Genomic DNA, 22023 nt, shown 5'->3' with positions numbered 1-22023 from the left:
GGCACAAAGGTTGACCCCTCTTCTTTGGAGTGGAGCAAATGATGCTAAGTCTACATACATTTTCATTTTCAAAGCAGTTCCAAACATTTTATCATTCTAATGACATTGATTACATCTGAGAGGTCACTGGAATTTTCAAAGGCTCTTTATCTCAATAGTCCCATATGGGTGCCAATTCTTATTTAAACATTAAAAAAAAATACATAAAACAGACAAATAAAACAAGTACCCAGAGAGAACAAATGACATTGTCTGAGGATAGTAAAGCAAGCACAAAACTCCAGACTATGGGGATTCTGTCAGGTAAGCGATGACAGATAAAACCTCAGGCCTCTCTCAGCTGGGGGCTCTCTTTACTAGATTGTGTCTCTTGAAAACGATCAGGACAGGCACACACATCCTTGGGTTGAACAGGAGACATGAGCTTGTCTTTACAACACTGTGAGCCTTGCAGCTGCTACTCAAGTCATCAGTTCCAAATCTGATCTACCATATCTTAGATTCTGTTCCAGAAGACTAACAGCAAATCTCACGTAGCCAAGATGTCAGTGTGGAATTAAGCTCAGCTTCCAATTAGGGGAAGATGTGAGTGGAATTCCTTTGGAGCTGGAAATCCCAGTTTTGAATAAGATATCAACGAAGCCATAAGTCATGGTATGAAGCATCTGGTATAACAGCCTCATCTTGACATGCTATTCTTTGTTTGAGCTACAGAATATCTCCTGATTTGTGACCTATGGCATTTCTTTTCAGAAAATACACCACTGAACACTTAAGAAGTCAGAAAATATTTTTAAAGAAAAAACAATCGAACACATTAGAAAAAGAATGACAATCAGGATAAGATACAGACCCAGAGAGACCTTCATTTCAATTCTGCTTCTACCCTTTCTGTGTAGCCTTGGACAAATAACTTCAAACATCTCTGAAACTTGGTTTCCTATCACAGAAGGATAAAAACATGCATCCTGCAAGCAGGATGACTGTCAAGATTAAATGAGGTGTCTTATCTCAGGCTACTATAACGAAATACCATAGACTGGGTACTTAAACAACAGAAATCTATCTTCTAACAGTTTTGGAGGCTCAAAGTCTGAGATCAGGGTGCCAGCAAGGTCAGGGTCTGGTGGGAGCCCTCTTTTGGCTTGTAGAAATGGACTTCTTGCTGTATCTTCACATGGCAGAGAGAACAAGGAAGCTCTCTGTTGTCTTTGTATAAGGGCCCATCAGACCTTCATAACCCATGAGACTAGGCTCCTGCCTTCATGATTTCATCTAACCCTAATTATCTCCCAAAGACCCACCTCCATATACCATCACATTGAGGGTTAGGGCAAATTTTGCAGGAATACAAATATTCAGTTCACAACACAGGGTAACCTCTGTAGAATCTTAGTAAGCATCCCTCCTGTTTTAACTTTTATAATTTGTCACAGGAAGGGCAAGATATCTAATTGTGAGAACATCTCTGTCAGCTGATACATTAAAATAATAATTGACCATTTATTGATATTTCAACAACAAATATCTCCATGTGCTATTTTTGAGAAAGGAGGAGACCATCCAGAAAAAGTCAAGAATTAAACTATACCATCTTTGTTTAAAGATTCACTCAGAACCCACAAGAATTCATGAGTGGATTTAATTCCTTGTGAGGGAGATTTCACAGTCATTAGTTTCAGAGGCTTGGATAGTGTGTAGTGTAGCACATTTTCCAAAATGCAGTACAAACAACATCACAGTTTTATATCTATCTGTTCCTAACAGTGTACCCTTAAGTTTTATAAGCTTTCTGGATCTCTATTGCCCAATCTCTGTGGTTCATGAAGCATTGTTATAGGTATTAGGAAGATTATACAAAAAGCACCTAGCACAGTGTCTGGCACATTAAGAGGTTCACAATAAATGAAATTCTAATTACGGAGCTACTAGTTATCTGGCTTGTAGTCCTAACCTTGAGAGCATGAGCAAGTCATTTGGACACTCTGCTGCTTAGCTGAACAAATATCTCTTAAACATTCAGTTGAGAAGTAGGAGCTAGACTTCTTGATTCTGGCATTTACTAGCCGTTTCATTTAGGCTGAGTTATTTAACTACTTTATGCCTCAGGTTCCTCAACCATAAAATGGGGATAATAGAGTTGTTGCAGGGACTAAATGAGCATGCTTGACACACAGAAAGAACTCACGATGTACTGTTAATTACTATGACAGATAAAGAAGCGGAGGTACAGAGAAGAGTGTTTAGGCCACAAGAGCTGGCAGGTCGTCAAGCCAGGATTTGAGCCCAGGTGGTCTAATGCCAGAGCCTGTATGCTCCTAGCCTCCACACCACATTCGTTCTTTATCTTGTATTATTTTAGCACTCAAAACCTCTCCACAAAGCCCCATGTGTGCAAAGTCTTTCGCAATTTGGTAGGAGGGAAAGTTCTGCCTCTCACCAGAAACTAGTATGTTTCCTCTTTTTGAAAATAAGAATTATGCAATTTATCATGTGTTCTTTTTTGTCTTGGCTGCCAGGAAGCTCAGAGCCAAATTACGTGTTTAATCACAGCCACCAAATTGTTTCCTTCTTCCTATATCTTTGTTCCTTATTTTCCCTTTTAATTCCTTTTTTATTTAATACTAACATTGTCATTTGTGTCTCTTGCTGATAGAGGCCTTAAACGTATTTGGAAAATGGTGGGATTGCCATAAGCTTTTAAAAATCTGAAATACACACGAAAAACTGAGGTTTTGAGGCTTACCTGTTTCATGTGCTCAAAGAAAAGTGGTCAAGGGGAAATTTAAAAGGAATAATTTAAAAGGTATTTTAAAGAAGAAATAAAAAACAAAAACAACTGAAAAACAGAACGACCAACACGAACCGAGGCCAAGTCAAATGAAAACTGCAATAAATATGTCTGAGGCTAGAAGTGTTTGTGCTTTCCCTGGCTGGAACCTATCATTTCTTAATTATATCCTGTGTGTGTTTTGTAAAATGCGAGCTGCTGTCAAGAGGAAGGTTGGCCTCAGACAGGGGAGGAGCCACAGCCCACCCCCTGGTCTTCACATACCTGTACAGAAGCGAAATCCCCTGAGGCACAGGCACCCAGAATAGCAGCACCCACAAGAACAGACTCCACCTCTTGCGACAGGACCACAGGCATGCCTGCACAGGACAAGGCCACACCTTGGTTAGGGAGCAGAGCCAGGGGAGTATGAGGAGCCAGCCAGCAGCCACAGTGGTAAAAACACCTGACATCAGGGCAGCAGCAGGCCCCCTCCTGACTCCCCACAGTCCTCCCTTCCTTGTTCCTTGGGATTATTTGGTTCTAAAAGATTTCACTGCCTGTGCCTGCTGGTGCAGTAGCCAAGGGCCCAAGGGAGCCAACACCATATATATCAACTCATGAGACCTCAGTGCCCAGGTTTTTCAGGCTTCTGCAAGCTGCTACCTGCCATTTGATTCAAGTTCAGATCCACAGATGTTTATTAAGTGCTTTGCTGGCCTAGGGAATACTGAGATGAATCGCACCGTGTCCTGCTATTCAGGTTTCGGAGAGAGATGGATGAGAGAGAGGAAGGCTACTCTCTCTCCAACCAGGGGGTTGGTTCCTTAACTGAGATGTGCTAAGGGAAGGAGGTAGAAAGACAGGGTATGATTCATCCCTCCGGGGCTTCTCCCCTCTCTCAGGGTACATGCCACAGTCCTTACACTGGCTGACAAGGGGCCCTCCCTCCCAGATCTGGCCCCACTTCTCCCCCTCTGATATCCTCCTTCTCTCCTTCCAGCCACATAGTCCTGGCCTCCTTGCTGCTTCCTGAGTGTGCTTCGGAAGCACCCGTGCTGTTCCCTGTCTGGAACACTTCCTCCTAGATGCCCACATGCTAATTGCCGGGCCCTCCTTCAAGTGTTTCTGCAAACATCACCTTCCTGCTGAGCATTCCCCGGCCATCAGATTTAAAATTTTAAATTACAACTTCCCTCAATACTTCTTACCCCCTTAACTGCTTCATCCCACCTTCCAACATTGTATTTTACTTACTTGTTTAATGTCTGTCTCCCCTGCAAGAACTTAAGCTACATGAGGGGAGGGACCCTGTTTTGTCTACTGCTGAATCCCTGGCATTTAGAGCAGTATCTAGCACACGGTGAGTGACTGAATGGTGAGGGAACACATTTCTGGGGTAGTGGTCTTCACAGATCACAGTGGAGATGAGGCTTAAACAGGAATCTGAAGGGTGAGCAGGGGTCCACCGGGCAGGGAGAAGCCCTCCGTATGCTAACGCACAGAGGTTGAGGGTTCATGGTAGGTTTAAGATTAATAGAAATAATTTAGGATTCTTAGGTCTATAATGTATAGATTGGTCTGCTCATCCGGAGATGGCAGCAAACTTTACAGAGGTACCCTTGTGGTGTAAAACCTTCTTGTACTCAAGCTGTAAGAGTTATTTTCCCAAAGCTTAAATTTCTTTTCCTAGCTTGTCTGAGATTTTCCCGAGGCACTCTCTCTATATCCCATTACCTCCCCACTCAATTCTTTCCTCCAGCTACCCAGAGAAAGAGGGCAGGGGACCAAATTCCCACTGACACCCCACAGAATTTAGAAATACCAGCCCTTATCTGGGCCAGGGCTTAAGGCACTGCCAACATGGTGTCGGGTGGGAATGCTGGGAGAAGCTCAGACCTGAGTTTGTTTCCTGGTTCCACTAGCTCTGTGTCCAGCAAGTCACTTACACTCTTTTAGCCTTGGTTTCCCTAAATGCAAAATGGGAATGATCATAAGATGTACCACATAGGTGTGTTGTGAGGCTTAATGAGAGGGCACATAGTTGGTGCTTAGCACATTTCTTGGCCTACAGTAAGCCCTGGAGAAATGATGGCTGCTACTGTTAGAATTCAGGTGGATGGCAAGTGAAGCCTCTCTGCATATACTAGACCTGGGCTAAAAACTGGATAAGTGGGGAAGGGACACTAAAGGTTCCCATCAACCATCCAGAGGGGAAGGACAGATGCCAGGCCACACTGAAGGGCTGTGCTGACCCCAGCAGGAGAGAGCACTACAAGCCTTTGAAGAATCCTAGGAATGGTACAGATGGGTGTGCGACTGTGACCACCCAGCCTTCCCTATGGACCTGGGGAATTTTTGAAGACAGTGCCTCCAAACACCATTTACTTCCCAGGCCTTCCTACCCTGCCAAAAGCTCCCCCAGTTGTGAGCAGGGAGGAACTACTCACAGGCTCCTCCCCTTGCCAACCAGAGACCTATGTGAACCTGGTGAATCCCCTATCAGCTCTCAAGTTGCTGCCCAAAGTGCTCTGAACCCAGACTGCCAGAGTTTGAATCCTGGCTTCCCCACTGACTTAGCTGTGTGATCCTTGGCAAGTTACCTAACCTTTCTGTGCCTCAGCTTTCTCATCTGAAAAATGGGGTTAAAATTCCACCTATCTCAGAGTTGCTGTGAGAACTAAAATTGTTATTATAACAAGGCTCTTGAAATGGTGTCTAGCTTAGAGAAAGCACTAAATTAGCATTAGTTGTTATTCTTAAAGTTTACCTTACTTCTGATGTCTCTCCTCACACCTGTTACCCAGGGTGAAATCAACCCACTGCTTCCATTTGCCTCTAAGACCAATCCCACCTCTTCCCTTCCTCCTTCCACCTACTCTGTGCCTGGGAGACTGGCCAGTGGGGATCACAGCTGTGGGCCCCTGCCCTCTAGATACATCCTTGACTAAGCTTCTGCTGGGCTGCCCTCTTCACACATCCCATCAGGCTCAGATTGCCTGCTCCCGACCCTCACCCTTGCAAGCCCAGGGGTGGAAACACTGTTAGTATCCCAAGGTACTTCTTGGTTATCTGGGCTTCCAGCACCCTGCCCACAGTTCTGTACACTGACTCTTTACTCAACTTCTCTCCAGTTAACCTAATTGGAGGGTGGATCTGTTCTCTGCCTGGACCTGACTGACACTGACACATCTTATCCTCTGGGTACCCACTCTACTCACTCTGGATATTGGTCATAAGACCAAGGGCACTTTTTCTGTGTTTTATAAAGAACCTCTTGGCTGGACATGACTGTTCTTCTTAGCATCCCTGTGCCAACCTCAGGGCTTGGCGCACTGGTGTGCTCAGAGAATGCTTTTGAGTGAATAAATGAAAGAACAAATAATTAAAATAATGAGTAAGACCAGGAGAGGGAAACCCCTACTGAAACTACCAGTACTAAAAAATAAAACTTAGAAGAAGGAACATTTAGTCCCAAGTCAGTGGGGGAAACTTACAATTACTTAGTACATACCAAGTCTTTCTTGAAACCACAGTTAACCAAATGACTGGGGTACAAGGAGGTTCTTCCTCCTCATGTAGACAACATTTCCCAAGCTGGCAAAGCCCTGCTCTCCCTGCTTGTACAGAGCAGGCTGTTCTCAACATGGCAAAGATTCACTTTCAAAATCATAAACTGCTTTTTTTTTTTCCTCAAATGTCCCTCTTTCTTTTTGGCACGGGGCTTCCTAGATGGAACAAGAGAACTAACATTTACTGATCACCTACTGGGTCTAGGCACAGAGTTTGATGCTCACAAACTTGCGGGCATTTATTCCTCAGCAGTGATCTACATGAGGGAGATGAAAATTTTGTTTGTTTGTTTGTTTCAGAAGAGGGAACTGAGACTCAGAGAGGTAAAGTAACTTGCCCAAAGTCACAGAGCTGATCTCCTGCTTTTTCCACTGTTCCACACTATCTCCAAAAAAATCTCCCAAATTCCAATGTGTTTTTCACATGCATTTCTGAGAATCATGTTCCAGGTCAACAGTCCTCCCTAACTCTGTCTCTGTAGGAAAACTAGAGCAATACAATGTTTAAAGGCACCAATGACACTACCTCTATATTGGCTGCTTGTGTACGTGCCTTTTACAGGGACAAATGCAAATGTGTTCTTTTCTCTGAGTGCTGGGTGAAGGAGAGGAAGAGGGCAGCTTTGGCTGGAATGTGAACTATTTTATCTGATGCATTAATGAGTTTAGCAGAACCCAAAGCATTCAAAGGCAGATGCACTTTGCCATCACTTGTCAGTCACAGGCTCCCAAAGGCAGAGGAATTCCAGGCTAAAGAAAAGGTCCCTTTGTCTGGAACTGTAACTGGTCCATAGTTAGAGACAAAAGGTCCAGTTTCAATCGGAATCCAAATAACGATTAACAGCCTTTTCATTCAACAGCCTAGAGGAGAACAGTTTCCAAAGCCGAACTTTCTGTGAAGCCGCTGCACTCCCCCCCCCCACCCCCCCCAGCGTGCTTCTGAGTCAGCCCAGCGATGTAGGGCCTGGAAGATGACCCATTTTCACAAAGTCCAGGGCTGCAGTGCCGAGTCAGTACCGGGGTCACTCACAGCTAGCTGTTCTGCTCTGGGAGGCCCTGTTTCCCATTTTCTAGAGTACTGTGTTGTCCAAAGCTGATTTTCATCTTTCCTCTTGCATCGCATCCAGATAGGAAGCTTTTTGGCTATCAGAAGGCTGGAAATTGGGGCCGGGCGTGGTAGCTCATGCCTGTAATCCCAGCACTTTGGGAGGCCAAGGCGGGTGGATCACTTGAGGTCAGGAGTTCAAGACCAACATGGTGAAACCCTGTCTCTACCAAAAAATACAAAAAAAGGCCGGGCGCGGTGGCTCAAGCCTGTAATCCCAGCACTTTGGGAGGCCGAGACGGGCGGATCACGAGGTCAGGAGATCGAGACCATCCTGGCTAACACGGTGAAACCCCGTCTCTACTAAAAATACAGAAAAACTAGCCGGGCGAGGTGGTGGGCGCCTGTAGTCCCAGCTACTCGGGAGGCTGAGGCAGGAGAATGGCGTAAATCCGGGAGGCAGAGCTTGCAGTGAGCTGAGATCCGGCCACTGCACTCCAGCTTGGGTGACAGAGCAAGACTCTACCTCAAAAAAAAAAAAAAAAAAAAAAAAAAAAAACAAAAAAAAAAAAAAAAAGAAGGCTAGAAATTGGAATGTCACAGATGAAATTTTAAGCTTGAAAGTTACCTGAACCAGCCAACTGATTTTCAGATAAAATGTTATGGTTTTTCTCCTGGGGGCAATTATAAGGCAATCTGGGCTCTTTTTATGTCTTTCCTCCTTCTGCTTTGAAGGGCCCACTTCTGTAGGGTTTTGGACACCTCAGGAAAGAGGGGTCATCATCAAACGGTTAAAAATTTGGCAGAAAAGTCGAGAAACCTGGGTCAGCAGTACAATATAAAGGGACGGTGGGCCCAGACACACCATGGTTACAATATTGGTCCTGCCCCATACTGCCTGTTTGACTTTAGATAGCCGATTAAATTCACCTACCCACCCATCAGCTTGCTTGTCTGTAAGATGGGGGCACCAATTTCTACCCTTTGGTGGCATGGGAGGATTAAGTGTCTACAGCGTGATTCACACTGACACATAGTAGGGGCTTGGTTAATGGTAATACTTTCTATACTCCACATCCCAATAGTTCTGCCCTTAGACTGTATGCTTTTCTTACTGTCCTCAGACTTGTGCCTCAGTCTGCTTATCTCTAGGCTGGGAATAAATGACTTACTTAGTTTCATCTCATGATGTGCAGAGATCAGTTACATCCATCGTGTTAGACAAGGCTCTCACCTGCAGGAATCTGTGTGGCTTGGAGGGGGAACAAGGATATAATGGGGCAGGGACTTTCACCTGCCCAGAAGTCAGAGGTAAGAAAGTAGGGGATGACAGATAGCAAAGGATCATGATAAATGCAGGTAGGATCAAGTGGGCTCTTATCAGGCTGGAGTTGGGATTATAGGATGGGTACAATCCTCCCCTACTTTCCCTCACCTTGCCCTGCCTTGGTGGTACCTGTCCACCCAGGGATGGGTCCTGGGAGAGAACACCAGTCCCCAGGAGACACTAGAGGGGCAAGGAGTAAACGGCGCCTGGACCTCTGTCTCTCTGGACCTGATGCCTCCTGGTCCTCCTGGAGGACCTCCTGGAGAAAGCCTCCTGCCAATGGGGCCCCTTCCTTGGGTTCTAGGGGCTCTGATAAGGATCCTTCTCCTCCACCGTCTGCTGATATCACAAAGAGCTCAGCCCATTATTTGTGATTCCCTGCACCTCTATCATGATCCCTGATTCTGATCAGCTGAGAAGGAATCACAGGATCGCAGGGTCTTAGGGCTCAAATTCAGTCTGCAACCAGACCCACAGATCCTACAGCATCCAGCCTCTGCATTCTTTCTTCAAGACAGCTTTCTTATCACTTCTTCCAGACCACACGCCCTGAGCTGCCATTAGGTCCCAAACCAGACAAGGTGCCTCACTATGTTTCCATGATACCCTGTACTTTTCTCACTCCGAGCTTTTGCCATACTACCTCTAATATGCCTGTTTGCTGTTTCCCTTCCTCAATAGACCCTGAGTTCCTGGGTGGTGGGGAGCAAGAATCATGCCTTATTCATCTTCATATCTTCAATATCCTCCACAATATGTGGATCAGAAGAGGTACTCAAAACTGTTGTGTAAATGCTTGGATTAAGATCTAGTCCTGGCCAACTTCTCTTGTGTTATTTCTCACCATTATTCAATGGTTGGATATACATAGAAGTCACTTTCTCCATCCTGACTATAAAGACTTCAGGATTATTTTAATAATTTAGCATACCACATATATCCTCCTAATCTCACCTCACCCAGAACTGGGCCATGCCCATTTGCTGCCAAGCCAAAAATGACCTTCTCTCCTCCTTCCCAGACTTACCAGTAATGTCCGCATGCATTTGCACAAAAAGGGGATTCTTGCTGAGGCCTCCACACAGGAAAAGAGTACTGATCGAGTGCCCTGCTGCCTCCATGGCTTCTATGATGAAGCGAGTCCCCAACTTGAAAGGAGAAGCAGAAGATAGCATCAGTATAGTCGCAAAAGTAAACACTAGGGAACACTTCTTAAATGTTTACTGAGTGCTAGACACTGTACTAAGAGCTTTACATACACTATCTCGGAAAGCTGAGACTCACAGAGACTATGTTGTCTATGATCACACCATTAATTAAATCACAGAGTGGGAATTTCAACTTCGGCCTGACTGATTCCAAAACCCTCTTAATTACACCATTTGCTTCTATCAGTAGTTACACAATACTGACAAAAACAGTCGACAATGTCAACACAGTTAATGGTAACATAGTTCATTCAAACAGATATTTAATGAGTGTCTACTATAGCCCAGGCCCTGTATTAGGAGTGATTGCAATACTACTATGAAACAGAGTCAATGGTATATTGGTCAGTCTTCCTTTGCTAAATGGGAACTAAAGGCTTTTTCCTTAGAAAAAGCACCAAAAAATCCAGCAGCAGAATCATGGAAAGAAGCCTCTAATTGCATAAAGAAGGTAATATCCAAGGCTTCAGGGTGGCTGCAGGCTAAAATTACCTTTGCTATTACCTGAAACCAGGTAGTGGTTCTCTAAAAGCAGGCTTCTGAGCCAAATCCATTCCCAGGTTGTTTCAGGGCTTCACCATATTTTCAATTCAGCCTTGTGTCTCAGTCCTTGTGTGTTAATATCTTCCTAAAACACATTATCCTCATCCCTGTCTTCCTAAGTTCATTAAACTCAGTACAAACCGTTATTGTTTGAGAAAAGAACATTGCGCCTTAGAGTTATGGAAGTGAATATTAATGTAGAATTCTTCAGTTTTAGATAAGATAGTTGAACATCTGAAAAATCTTAATTTACTTGAAAGTTCAAAAACTAGAGTTCAAAAATCAAAATTCATTTGGGATAAGGACTAAAAACAAGATGCTGAACTGTGAAGTGGCCTTAAGCGGGCAGCCACATGATGATGCTTGAGAAAGGAGCTCCAGAAAGAATAGAGGAAGAGGATTTTTTGGTGGGTAGCAAGTCTTTGAAATGTTTAGAGATTGAGCAATCTGGGGAGATGTCAAAGTCTTAGGTGTAGACCTGGGAGTGAATTGCTAAAGGGGAGGGAAGAGAAGTCAGAAGAGAGAAGAAAGTCAAGGATCTGGGAGGCCAATGTGTCTCTACAGATGGCGTAGCCACCAAGAAGAAGGCATGCGCCAATATCTTGTTTTTTAGTGAAAGTGTGACAGTATTGTTCAGGTTGAAACCTAGGAATGTAGTGAGTTTAGCCAAGGTAAGGAATAGGGTTTTGGAAGTCAGCAGGATGCTGCCCTGCCCTCACATCCTGTGGCGGTGGGGAGTAAAGGGTAAATGAAGCCTGCTTTGACAAGGCTGTCTAGGGAGCTGTCACCCCAGGGGATGGGGGAACCTGGGAACAGGAGTGGTCAGAGGGTGATCTGGGAACCATAGGACATGAAATGCTAATTGCTCTGGCATAAATCATGAGGGACAGGGGCAGTTCAGGAGCAAAAGACACAGCAGTTCTAGCCCAGAGGTCTTCAGGGTTTGTTGAAGCTATTCATGAATCTGGTAAAAATATGGATTAGGTAAAACCTGGGCCTCCAAAAACAATCCACAGATGTAGTGTGTTTAGAAAAATTCAAACATGTTGTGCCATATAAGGCCAGATCCTACATACTAACTAGGGCTGATCATTCCCAGATGTTCTTTGTTAAGCTTTTTGGGGGGTCATGAATCCCCTTGAGAATATGCCAAAACCTATTGACCTCCCCAGAAAAAAAAAGTCACATACAAAATAGTACTATAAATAATTTCAGGAGGTCTACAGATGCCTGAAGTCCACCATGGATCATTTGATGCCTGTGGATTCCGGGCAACCCCAGTCTGCTCTAACGGCATGAATCTGTAGTAGCTAAGAGCATGAGTTTTGAATTCAAAAAACCCAGGCTGGCATTTAGGCATTTCACATATTTCTTATACCTTAACCTTTCTATAACTCAATTGCCATTTTTTTTTTTTTTGCCATGGGAATAACAGTATCATATTCACTTAGTTAAAAATTCTATAGATTGTCAGAAATGTCAACATGCAAAAAAATTAAAAATGTGGTCTTAGGCTTGATGAAATCTAATAATACCTACCATATAAGGCTGCTGCTGTAGGCAGCAAAGGTAAAACTTGTAGAAGAGTGTCCAGCTCACGAAAGGTGCATACAAGGAGAGTTCTTCTGGTTATCAGCTACATGCTAGGCACTCTGCTATGCACTTTAATAGCATCTCTAATCTTAAGGCAAATGTGAAACCTGCATATTGTTATCCCCACTTAGGAGATATATAATTTGACTAAGCAGTACAGTCTGTATGGGATGGGAGAATAGCTCTCTCCTAATTTGTATGGAAATGTCAGGCAAAACTGGTATCTTTGATATTTCTAAAACCAGGGACTTAGGGGCACGCGATTAGCAGGCCTGAGACAAGAATAAAACAAAGCACATTTCCTGGGAAAAGGAAAGAAATGATCCAAATAAGAGGCACTCCCTCGAGAGGGGCTGTGACAGATAGCCTGTCTCTCCCCCATGTGGTATTGTCGGCTGGAATTTCCCACTCAGTCTGGCGGTTCCTTAAAGGACCTCCCCTTTCGGTGTCCCAGACTTCCAATCTGTGTAATACTCCACCCTACTGAAATGTCCCATCAAAGGGCTTTGTGTGAAAATGATTTTGTGCTCACCTTTCTGGAAAAAATGTTTTCACAGAGAAATTTAAATTAAAATTAGGCTATTCCACTGGGAATGTACAGAACCGAATGCAAATCAAGAGACTTCAAATGCAAATAGTACCTTTTAAGGGTCTGTTCTGCAAAGAAAACTACAGATGAACAGGCTATGGATAAACCGGGTGGTTGACAGGTCTTTCAATTAAGCATGATCAAGAGAGAATTTTACTTCATGGAGGGTTTTGCACAGTCCCAAGTTAACTTGATTACAATCCTCTTTAATTTCATTTCATCCCAACAAAATAGCACCCAAAGATATGACTACATATAGAGAGAAATTTGCTTAACTTTCAGATGACCGACAACAAATACGTGCTCTGGCAATATTCAGGGCTAACGAAACAAAATATTTTTTCCCAAGTTGAACATTATGGGAAAATATCTTTATCAGAATACCTCATTAAAATGCACATTTTTTTTTTTTTTTTTTTTGCCTAAAAGATCAGCACACCCAGATACATTTGCAAAACAGACTGAACCCCTCACAATTCACTGGACTCCACAAAAAAGCCTTATCAAAAAAAAATCTCTGTCTGAAAATGCCTTCCTTTCATGGTATTATAAAGGTCATTAAGACAATGGACAGAATAAATATGATAGCTTTTAATACATGTACGGCCCATTAAATACAAGATTGATTTTCCAAGTGTGTGGTACTTGAGAAAATGTAGCTGGCTTTTTTTCTTCCCCTCTCCTGCCTGCATTAAGTTTAACCTCATTTATACATTTCTGGACTTCTGCTGCAGTACTCTTACCAGGAAAGGGACCTCTGTGAGACAATCCTGGCCAAATTAATGGTATTTTCTAATATATGTTAAGTAAAAACGATTCTTAGGAATATCTGAAAGCTTATTTCACCCATGTAGCTTTTACAAACAGATCAAACGAAAATGCAGCATGGTAAAGTGGAAAGAGCAGGAGCCTGGGAGTGAGATGGAGAAAGGTTCAGATTCCAACTACCACACACTAGCTGTTTGATCTTGGCAAATGGTCCTCCCTTTGTCTGTAAAATGAGAACAAACCCATCTACTTACAGGGTTACAGTGTTAAGCTACCAGTAGGCAAGGCACTCTGTTTGGTGCCTGGCACACAGTCGTGTCTGACAAAAGGTAACTATCATTACCACTATGTGATGGTGCCCCTTGGTCCATCCTGTTTGGCCTCATCCTTCATGTCCTCCCCTTAGCATGTGCTCAAAAGGGGGAGTATTACATCATTCTGATTTTCCAAGATTATTCATTTCAATATAAACTATTCATTCCACTATGGGACTCTTTTATACAATAACATTAACAAATCAGAAAACAAAAGTTCCTCAGTACAGTCGTGTGTCCTTTAACCATGGGAATACATTGCGAGAAATGCATGGTTAGGCGATTTTGTCACGCAAACATCATAGACTGTACTTCCATAAATCTGGATGGTATAGCCTACTACATACCTAGGCTATGTATAGTATGGCCTATTGCTCCCAGGCTACAAACCCATACAGCACGTTACTGTACTGAACACTGTAGGCAACTGTACCACAACAGTAAATATTTGTGTATCTGAACATATCTAAACATAGAAAAGGTGCAGTAAAAATACAGTATTATAATCTTATAGGACCACTGTCATATATGAAGTCCCTCGTTAGCCAAAACGTTATGTAGCAGATGACTGTACTTCACATGTCTAGTTTTGTTTTAGAATGCTGGGGGTTCAAATCCCACCTCTGCCACAAACTATATGGCCCTGCACAAGTTAATTAATCACACATACGCTTAGGTTTCCAGTCTGTGGAACGGGGATTATAATATCTACGTAATAAGGTTAAATCAGATAATGTGTGCAATGTATCTAGCACAGTGCTTGGCAAATATAAAATACCTCTTAACTTGGCCAGGCATGGTGGCTGATGCCTGTAATCCTAGCACTTTGGGAGGCCGAGACGGGCAGATCATGAGGTCAAGAGATGGAGATCATCCTGGCCAATATGGTGAAACCCCGTCTCTACTAAAACTACAAAAAATTAGCTGGGTGTGGTGGCGCACGCCTGTAGTCCCAGCTACTCTGGAGGCTGAGGCAGGAGAATCGCTTGAACTCAGGAGGCAGAGGTTGCAGTGAGCCGAGATCGTGTCACTACACTTCAGCCTGGCAACAGAGCAAGACTCTGCCTCAAAAAAACACAAAACAAACAAGTAGACAAAACCCAAAAAACCCTCTTAATTCATTTATTATCATCATAATCATCATTATCATTATTATAAAACCAGAAAGCTAAATAATTATCTTTACTACTGACGCAAACTTTTTTCTCTATTTTCATCTTACTATTCATTTCCTGCATTTTTATAGATGTCAGAATTGTGTGCTTTTGACCAAGTTTCCATGCATAAAAAGACATCTGACTGATTTCACTGAATTGGCCAAGCTATTAGACCAATAAGAAAATTGCTTCAGGAAGATACAGTAAAACTAGGGTATAATCTAAAAGGGCTGTTTAATCAAGTTGACTGACTCCATACTTCTATGCAGTTGCATTAAAGAAGGTATATCCCTTCGGTATTAGTATTATTACTATTTGGGAAGTTCCATTCTTTATCGTACATACATGGTGCCTGGACAAATCTGAGCATTAAAAAAGCACTTGTGTTGGTGGTGTGAATAAGTATACATATCATTTAAAGGAATAAAGTTATGAAAACAGTTGTGTGAAGAAACAGAATAACTGAATATCATATATGTACATATAGCATTAAACATATTTGCTTAAACAGGTGTTACTGAAAAATAAATTTTGAATCAAAATTAGATAAACTGATTTTTTCTTTCTGTTAATTCCTATTCTCTTTTCAGAAGTGGCTAAGCCTCACTGGATTAACTTAATTTCGGGTACATACCTGTGTGAGACCCTGAAGGCCATGATCTACTCTCCTAAAATGCACTTTGTAACATATGCGCACACACAACCTTCTGGATGTGATTTCAGGATTAGAACCCTCTTGTAGCCCGTCCATAGCCACCTCTAGATAAGAAGATTCCTTAGACAATGGTTAAGCTTTTAGGATTTCATTTCCAATTTTGATTTATCTTTTTTTTTTTTTTTTTTGAGACGGAGTCTTGCTCTGTCGCCTGGGCTGGAGTGCAGTGGCCGGATCTCAGCTCACTGCAAGCTCTCTCTGCCCGCGAGTTTACGCCATTCTCCTGCCTCAGCCTCCGGAGTAGCTGGGACTACAGGCGCCCGCCACCTCGCCCGGCTAGTTTTTCTGTATTTTTAGTAGAGACGGGGTTTCACCGTGTTAGCCAGGATGGTCTCGATCTCCTGACCTCGTGATCCGCCCGTCCCGGCCTCCCAAAGTGCTGGGATTACAGGCTTGAGCCACCGCGCCCGGCTGATTTATCTTTAGTTTAGAAACTCCTAACATTTTAGATGTAAATTCCCCTCTTCCTCCCTAATCATCCTAACCTCACGTTAAGCAGCTAATTATCAAAAAACAAACACTTTCATGTTCTAAGGAAGCTTCTTATTTAAAGGAACCCTATCATGAATCCTTTTGCAAAGTGAACAATATAATGTATTTTATAAATCAGACATTCTTAACAACCTTTCTAATGCAAGCATACATAGCATCTGCTTGCTTGCTTCTATTTAATTAAATGTAGAAAACAAATTAGATAAATGACAACTATAATCTTCACAGATTTTAACTCCTTTCAGCTTTTAGTTACGTGAGGTTATTAGTTAAAGCAGGTGAGGACTTTCATCAACATTTCCTTCCAGACATACAAGAATCTCTTTTTTGCAAACAATCTTTTAGTTACGAATCTCTGTCACAAAAGCATGTGCTGTATCTTGGGGAGCCGGTGGCCTAGGGTATACTGATGGCTCCAAGTCTCTTTAAAAATGGCATTACAGTATCTTACAGCAATGGCTTGAACTGTGGCCAGGTAGAGAATGGCAAGATCATCGAGGTCCTGAGACAGTTTCAATCCGGTGACCTACAGGGATGAAGGGAAGAAAAGAAGAAGATGGTCAAAAGAAGCTGCCGTGGATAAAGATAGTTCCCATGAAATACATTCAGATGTGTTTTCTTGCCGAAACAAGTTCATATGCAAATCCCCTTTTTGTGAGCGGAACGTGAAATGCCTACTAAGTTGTTTAATCTCCAGACCTGGGAAAAACTATCCCTTTCTCCCCAAAAGAAAATACTTCTGACCTTAGATTCAACAAAAACAAAACAAATACCACAGGAAGATTATGTTTGATATTTCTTAGACTATAATTAAATACCTTTTATTTTAAAACACTCTCTTTTCTTACAGATACCTATTTTCTGTGGCTTACAAGAAATCAACACGTTAACAGTGGCATTCTAGAACAAGATGATCTTGTTTTGCATTCTGCTACTGTCAGAATTCAGTGTAACAGCATTCAGTGTCCAGTCCAGGGTAAAATAATACATCTCCTACAAATATTATACCTACTAGAGGATAACTTAGAATCTGTGGGTTGCAAGGGAATCCCATTAAAGTCAATCAGAATCAGATGTTTATATGGAGTATGTCAATCTCTGAGAGAGTCCGGAACTGAACAGGATGCTGGATTTGTATGCCATCAGGACTTACTCACAGTCCTGCTTTCATGTCTCCTACTCATCAAGATGTTCTCTTAGGACATTTCTAGAGGCTGCTGGGTTCTTCAAGCTGAGCCCAGTGTTTGTGGGCATCAGCACTACAGTTCACTTTAGATTATCACATTATAAAATTAATTCACCAACATTCATTTACTCAGTTCCTATGGTGTGTGTTGTCCTGAGCTCAACCAGGTATGGACATGCAGTTTGCATCAAAATAGGGGAGCTGAGTGGTCTACGTAGGTCCCTTCGTCTATCTTCTCTGGCCTCATTTAATTACTCTCTCCAGATTTCACCCTCAAGCCCACTGCAATTGGACTATGGCACGGCACAGGTACCATTCAGTTGCCCAAACCAGGAAACTCAGGAGCCCTCACTTTGTCTCCCAGGCTGTGATCTCAGCTCACTACAACCTCCGCCTCCTGGGTTCAAGCGATTCTCCTGCCTCAACCTCCCCAGTAGCTGGAATTACAGACGTATACCACCACATCCAGCTTTTTTGTATTTTTAGTAGAGACGGGGTTTCATCATGTTGGCCACGCTGGTCTCGAACTCCTGATCTCATATGATACACCTGCCTCAGCCTCCCAAAGTGCTGGGATTACAGTTGTGAGCCACTGCGCCTGGCCGAAAGCCATCTTTCTTGACCTCCCCCTGTCTTCCCATATTTAAGCAGTCTCCAAGTCTTATACGTTTGATATCCCAAATCTCTTTTGAATGCATCTCCTTTTCTTGATCCTTACTGTCATTCACTTCCTTAATTCAAGCCACCATTATGTCCTTCCTAATTGCTGACAGAGGCCCTGAGGAAATCTCACTGTTTCTAATTGTGCTCCTTTCCACACTGGAGCTAGACTGACTGTTCTTAAATGCAAATCTGATCGTGTTACTCCCTGTAAAATATTCTCCCCATTGCCCTCATTTCACAGTAGAAATGCCTTCACTGTCTCATGTGCTTCTTTCTGGGCTCGCCCTTGCTTCTTCTCCAGTGTTTACTCTTGTCCGTCCTCGCTCTATATCCTATGCTCCAGCTACGCTGAATTATTTATCTAAGTCTGTTGATGTGGGGATTCCTACATTCAGTAGAGCTACCTGCTGACAGTTTTTCTTGGCAAATAATTGGGCAATCAGATTAGAATGATGGCTTTGATTAACACACAAGAAGACAGAACATTAAAATGAGAGACACAAGAAGAACACTGGGGCTGTGTCATCCTAAGCCATCAACTGTGAAAGAATATCCTTCACAAAGTTTCCCAGAGACCTAAGCATATGGTAAGAATTCTGGAAGTCAGAGAGAACATGAACCATGCTGACATTATAGAACTTCATTTCACAGTGAGGAAATAATGTGCCTAAGGGAACACAGAGAATGGACACCAGAATGTAGGTGTTCTGATGGTCTTTGTCTTACTTACCAAAACTCTAATGTCCAGTGCTGTGCCTGGAACATAGTAAGCACTAAGTTAATATTTGCTGAGTGACAATTCACTCAGCACTGTGAACTGTGAACCAGTGACAATTCAGTGCTCTTTTTCTCCTTTTAGACACCATTTTCTCTTCTTAGGTCCTATCCTTCTTTGTTAAATTCTACAATTATAGGTGGACAAAGTTGACTGTCTCGGCTCCTCCTACAATCAGAGAGGAAGAGACCATGCCCCAAGAGAAAAGAACACTGGAAGAACACTTTTAGTCACTTGCTCCATGCTCTCAGCTGCCCTCCCCCGTCCCTAAACTTACTCTTTCTCGTCTAGAAAAGTAGCTTTTATCAGAATAGGGTAAAAGGAAAGGTTCCTGTAGCTCATATATAGAGCCGTTGTGTGAGCCTGAAAAAGGCACCCCATCTGGAAGTACGAATTATAAAAAGGTGCAGAGTAAGCAGGATTTCAGCCTGGTCATAGCCCCTTGAGCTGAACACTTTCTGTGAGCTGCCTGCACCATGCAGGCATGCAGTGGTCCTGGCAATGATCACTAGTCATGAACACCAGTCATGAGCTGAGCACCCCTGAGCTGAACACTTTCTGCGAGCTGCCTGCACCATGCTGGCATACAGTGGTCCTGGCAATGATCACTAGTCATGAACACGATTCACACATGGTTTCTCTGTCTCTCCAGTACTGGCCTGGCCTCAGCAGCACCTCTGCTATTAGGTCTCCTAGGGAAGTTGCTGGGCCATGGCTTAGTGTACTGTTCTAGAGCCTGTCCAGGAGGCTGCCTCCCTTTGACTTCCTCTCTCTGGTCATCAATAGGAAGTGGATTAACCCATGATCCTCTGTGTGGCTGACCGACTCCTAAAGACCAGATTTGGATAATTTGTGCTAGGAGTGTGGGTAAAATATGACTTTGTATATAAGACACATTCCCCAACAGTACTTATTAGGAACCCCAGTGCCTTGTGTAATAATACCGATAATGTAACAGGTTCTGATATCCTTCTCAATTAGTAAGAATCCATAAGAGAGAAGGAAGGGTGTGATATAGCTGGATTTAACTTCCTTAATCCCCAACAGACATCCAGGAGAATTTCCAAAAAGCATTGGTATTCAAGCAAAAAGATATCATGGACCCTTTTCTAAATTTCCAGTGCCTCCAGAGCTCAGAAATCATAGAGGAGAAAAGGGAGGATAATTTTTTTCCCCAGAAACTGAAAATGACATAATCAATGTAATTGAGCACTAAATTTAAATCCTGAGCTTGCTAGCAGCTATGGCAAAAAGGGACATATGAGGGTGAAATAGCTTTTTTCTGATAAATAAAACATAACTATCCTTGAAGGGAGACAAAATTATTCCTGGGAAGAAATTCTAGAAGAGATATGTTGCATGGATCGCATTACAGAAGGTACTCAGTATCAAAAGGGAAGCAGCAAACACAGTTCTCATACAATCATTTCCAATATTCCCTCACCACGAATCCTAGAGCCATGGTATTGAAATGTGACTTAGTGAAAGACATTTATCTCTTAAGTGCAAAGACACTGCGGTCTGAGGTCCTTGCTTCCTTGACATCTCATCTGATATGCAGATGATCGTTAAGACCATTTAATTTTCTCTCAAATACCAGGGACCTCAGCCCAGTCAACCCATGACGGAACTTTGCAGGGAGTGCCATGTAGACTGCCTGAGAGGTTACAAAGGACCCTTGGGGAGCTGTCTTAGAAGGGAGGTGGTGACAGTGCCCTGGGAGTGCCAAAGAAGTCCTGGGGAGGCACAGCTTTGAAATGTCTGAAAAGGCTAGGATAGGCCAGATGGACTGATTCCCTAGCTGGAGGCTCAATGGTTCCATTAAGAGGAAGTGGAGAGGAAGCATGAGTAGAAGGAGTTGTTTATTGATGTTCCTGTCCCTATTTTGAATGTTTGGGCGAGACAGACAAATGTGTAGGGAAGCCCGATGGGAGAGTTGCAAGGGGAAGCACATGTTATCTATTTTGGCTACTGTGTAATGAAGAAAACCGTAAGAGAAAGCGCTTATCATTAATATTTGGGTGTATGAAAATACAATGGCCAAAACAATGCAAGTAACTGCATTGCCTAATTTTAACCTCCTAGATTATGAATTTAAAGCAGTTATGTAAATATTGGGAGTTTTGAGGTTAGAAGTGTATGCCAATAGAAAGAAAGAGCTTTAGAGGAAGGGACCTGGCTTTAAATATTGACATTTTCTCTAATTTAGCTGCATGACACTATATGAATTTTGTAACCTCTATGAGCTCAATTTTTTCATCTGCAAAAAAAGGGATAATACCTCAAATTATTTTTGTGAGGATTACATGAGGTATCATTTGCAAAGTGAATTACTTTCTTCAGTAAGCTGTACTGAGTCTACAAGAGCTACACACTCCTGTAACTCTTATGGTGCCAACTGTGCACATAGGTGGCACTTAAATGTTCATTTTCTTAATGTGGCACATATACACCACGGAATACTACAGAGCCATAAAAAAGAATGAGATCATGTCCTTTGCAGGGACATGGATGAATCTGGAAACCATCATCCTCAGCAAACTAACACAGGAACAGAAAACCAAACACCACATGTTCTCACTCTAAGTGGGAGTTGAATAATGAGAACACATGGACACAGGGAGGGGAACATCACACACTGGGGCCTGTAGCGGGGTGGGGTGGAGGTGAGGGAGAGCATTAGGACAAATACCTAATTCATTTGGGGCTGAAAACCTAGATGACGGGTTGATAAGTGCAGCAAACCACCATGGCACATGTACAACTATGTAACAAACCTGCACGTTCTTCACATGTATCCCAGAATGTAAAGTAAAAAAAAAAAAAAAAAAAAAGTAAGTTCATTTTCTTTCTCTTTCTCTTAAAAAGTGTTCATTCTCTTTCTCTTGAATTGCATGAAAGGCTCAATCCCATTTATTGGGATATGAGAATAACGTATCCCCTTCATTATGCTAAGGGTACTACTGAGGATATGAATGAGGGGCACTGGAGACTAGTGACTGTTCAGTGTAGGGAAGCCAGGGCAGAAGTTGATCATCAGCACTGGGACCATAATGTTAAAGGTACAGGCATGCAGGAGTATGGAGAAGCCCCTGAGTGCCCAGGGACACAGAGTGGGGGGGAGGCTCTTGCAAGAACTCCTTGAGGAAGCCTTAGTACTTATCAACCTACACACTTCCATTCAGTGTAAAAAGAAGAGACAGATGGTTACTGTCCACCATGGACTTAGGCTTAAATCTTGCAACTTAGTAGCTGTCTAAACTACTGCATCTCCCTCAACTCTTTCCTGGGATCCTAGTCCAGTGT

General features: G+C 42.9%; 1 protein-coding gene across 5 annotated transcripts in view; it reads right to left on the bottom strand.

Moving 5' to 3' along the window:
- FGGY (FGGY carbohydrate kinase domain containing) overlaps window positions 1-22023 on the bottom strand; it is a 442861-nt gene that overhangs the window by 86608 nt on the left and 334230 nt on the right. For 4 of the 5 annotated variants that reach the window (XM_033225064.1, XM_033225066.1, XM_033225061.1 and 1 more), the window contains 3 exons: window positions 16545-16619; window positions 9742-9862; window positions 3056-3150 (listed from right to left, as the gene is read on the bottom strand). In XM_033225064.1, coding sequence (XP_033080955.1) covers window positions 3056-3150; window positions 9742-9862; window positions 16545-16619 — 291 coding nt within the window. The remainder of the gene's footprint in view (window positions 1-3055; window positions 3151-9741; window positions 9863-16544; window positions 16620-22023) is intronic. The other variant, XM_033225062.1, reaches the window with a different exon arrangement.

The sequence above is a fragment of the Trachypithecus francoisi genome, unplaced genomic scaffold, assembly GCF_009764315.1.
Source record: "Trachypithecus francoisi isolate TF-2019V2 unplaced genomic scaffold, Tfra_2.0 Lachesis_group12, whole genome shotgun sequence".
Classification (NCBI taxonomy): Eukaryota; Metazoa; Chordata; class Mammalia; order Primates; family Cercopithecidae; genus Trachypithecus; species Trachypithecus francoisi.
This window is presented reverse-complemented; position numbering and strand designations above follow the sequence as displayed.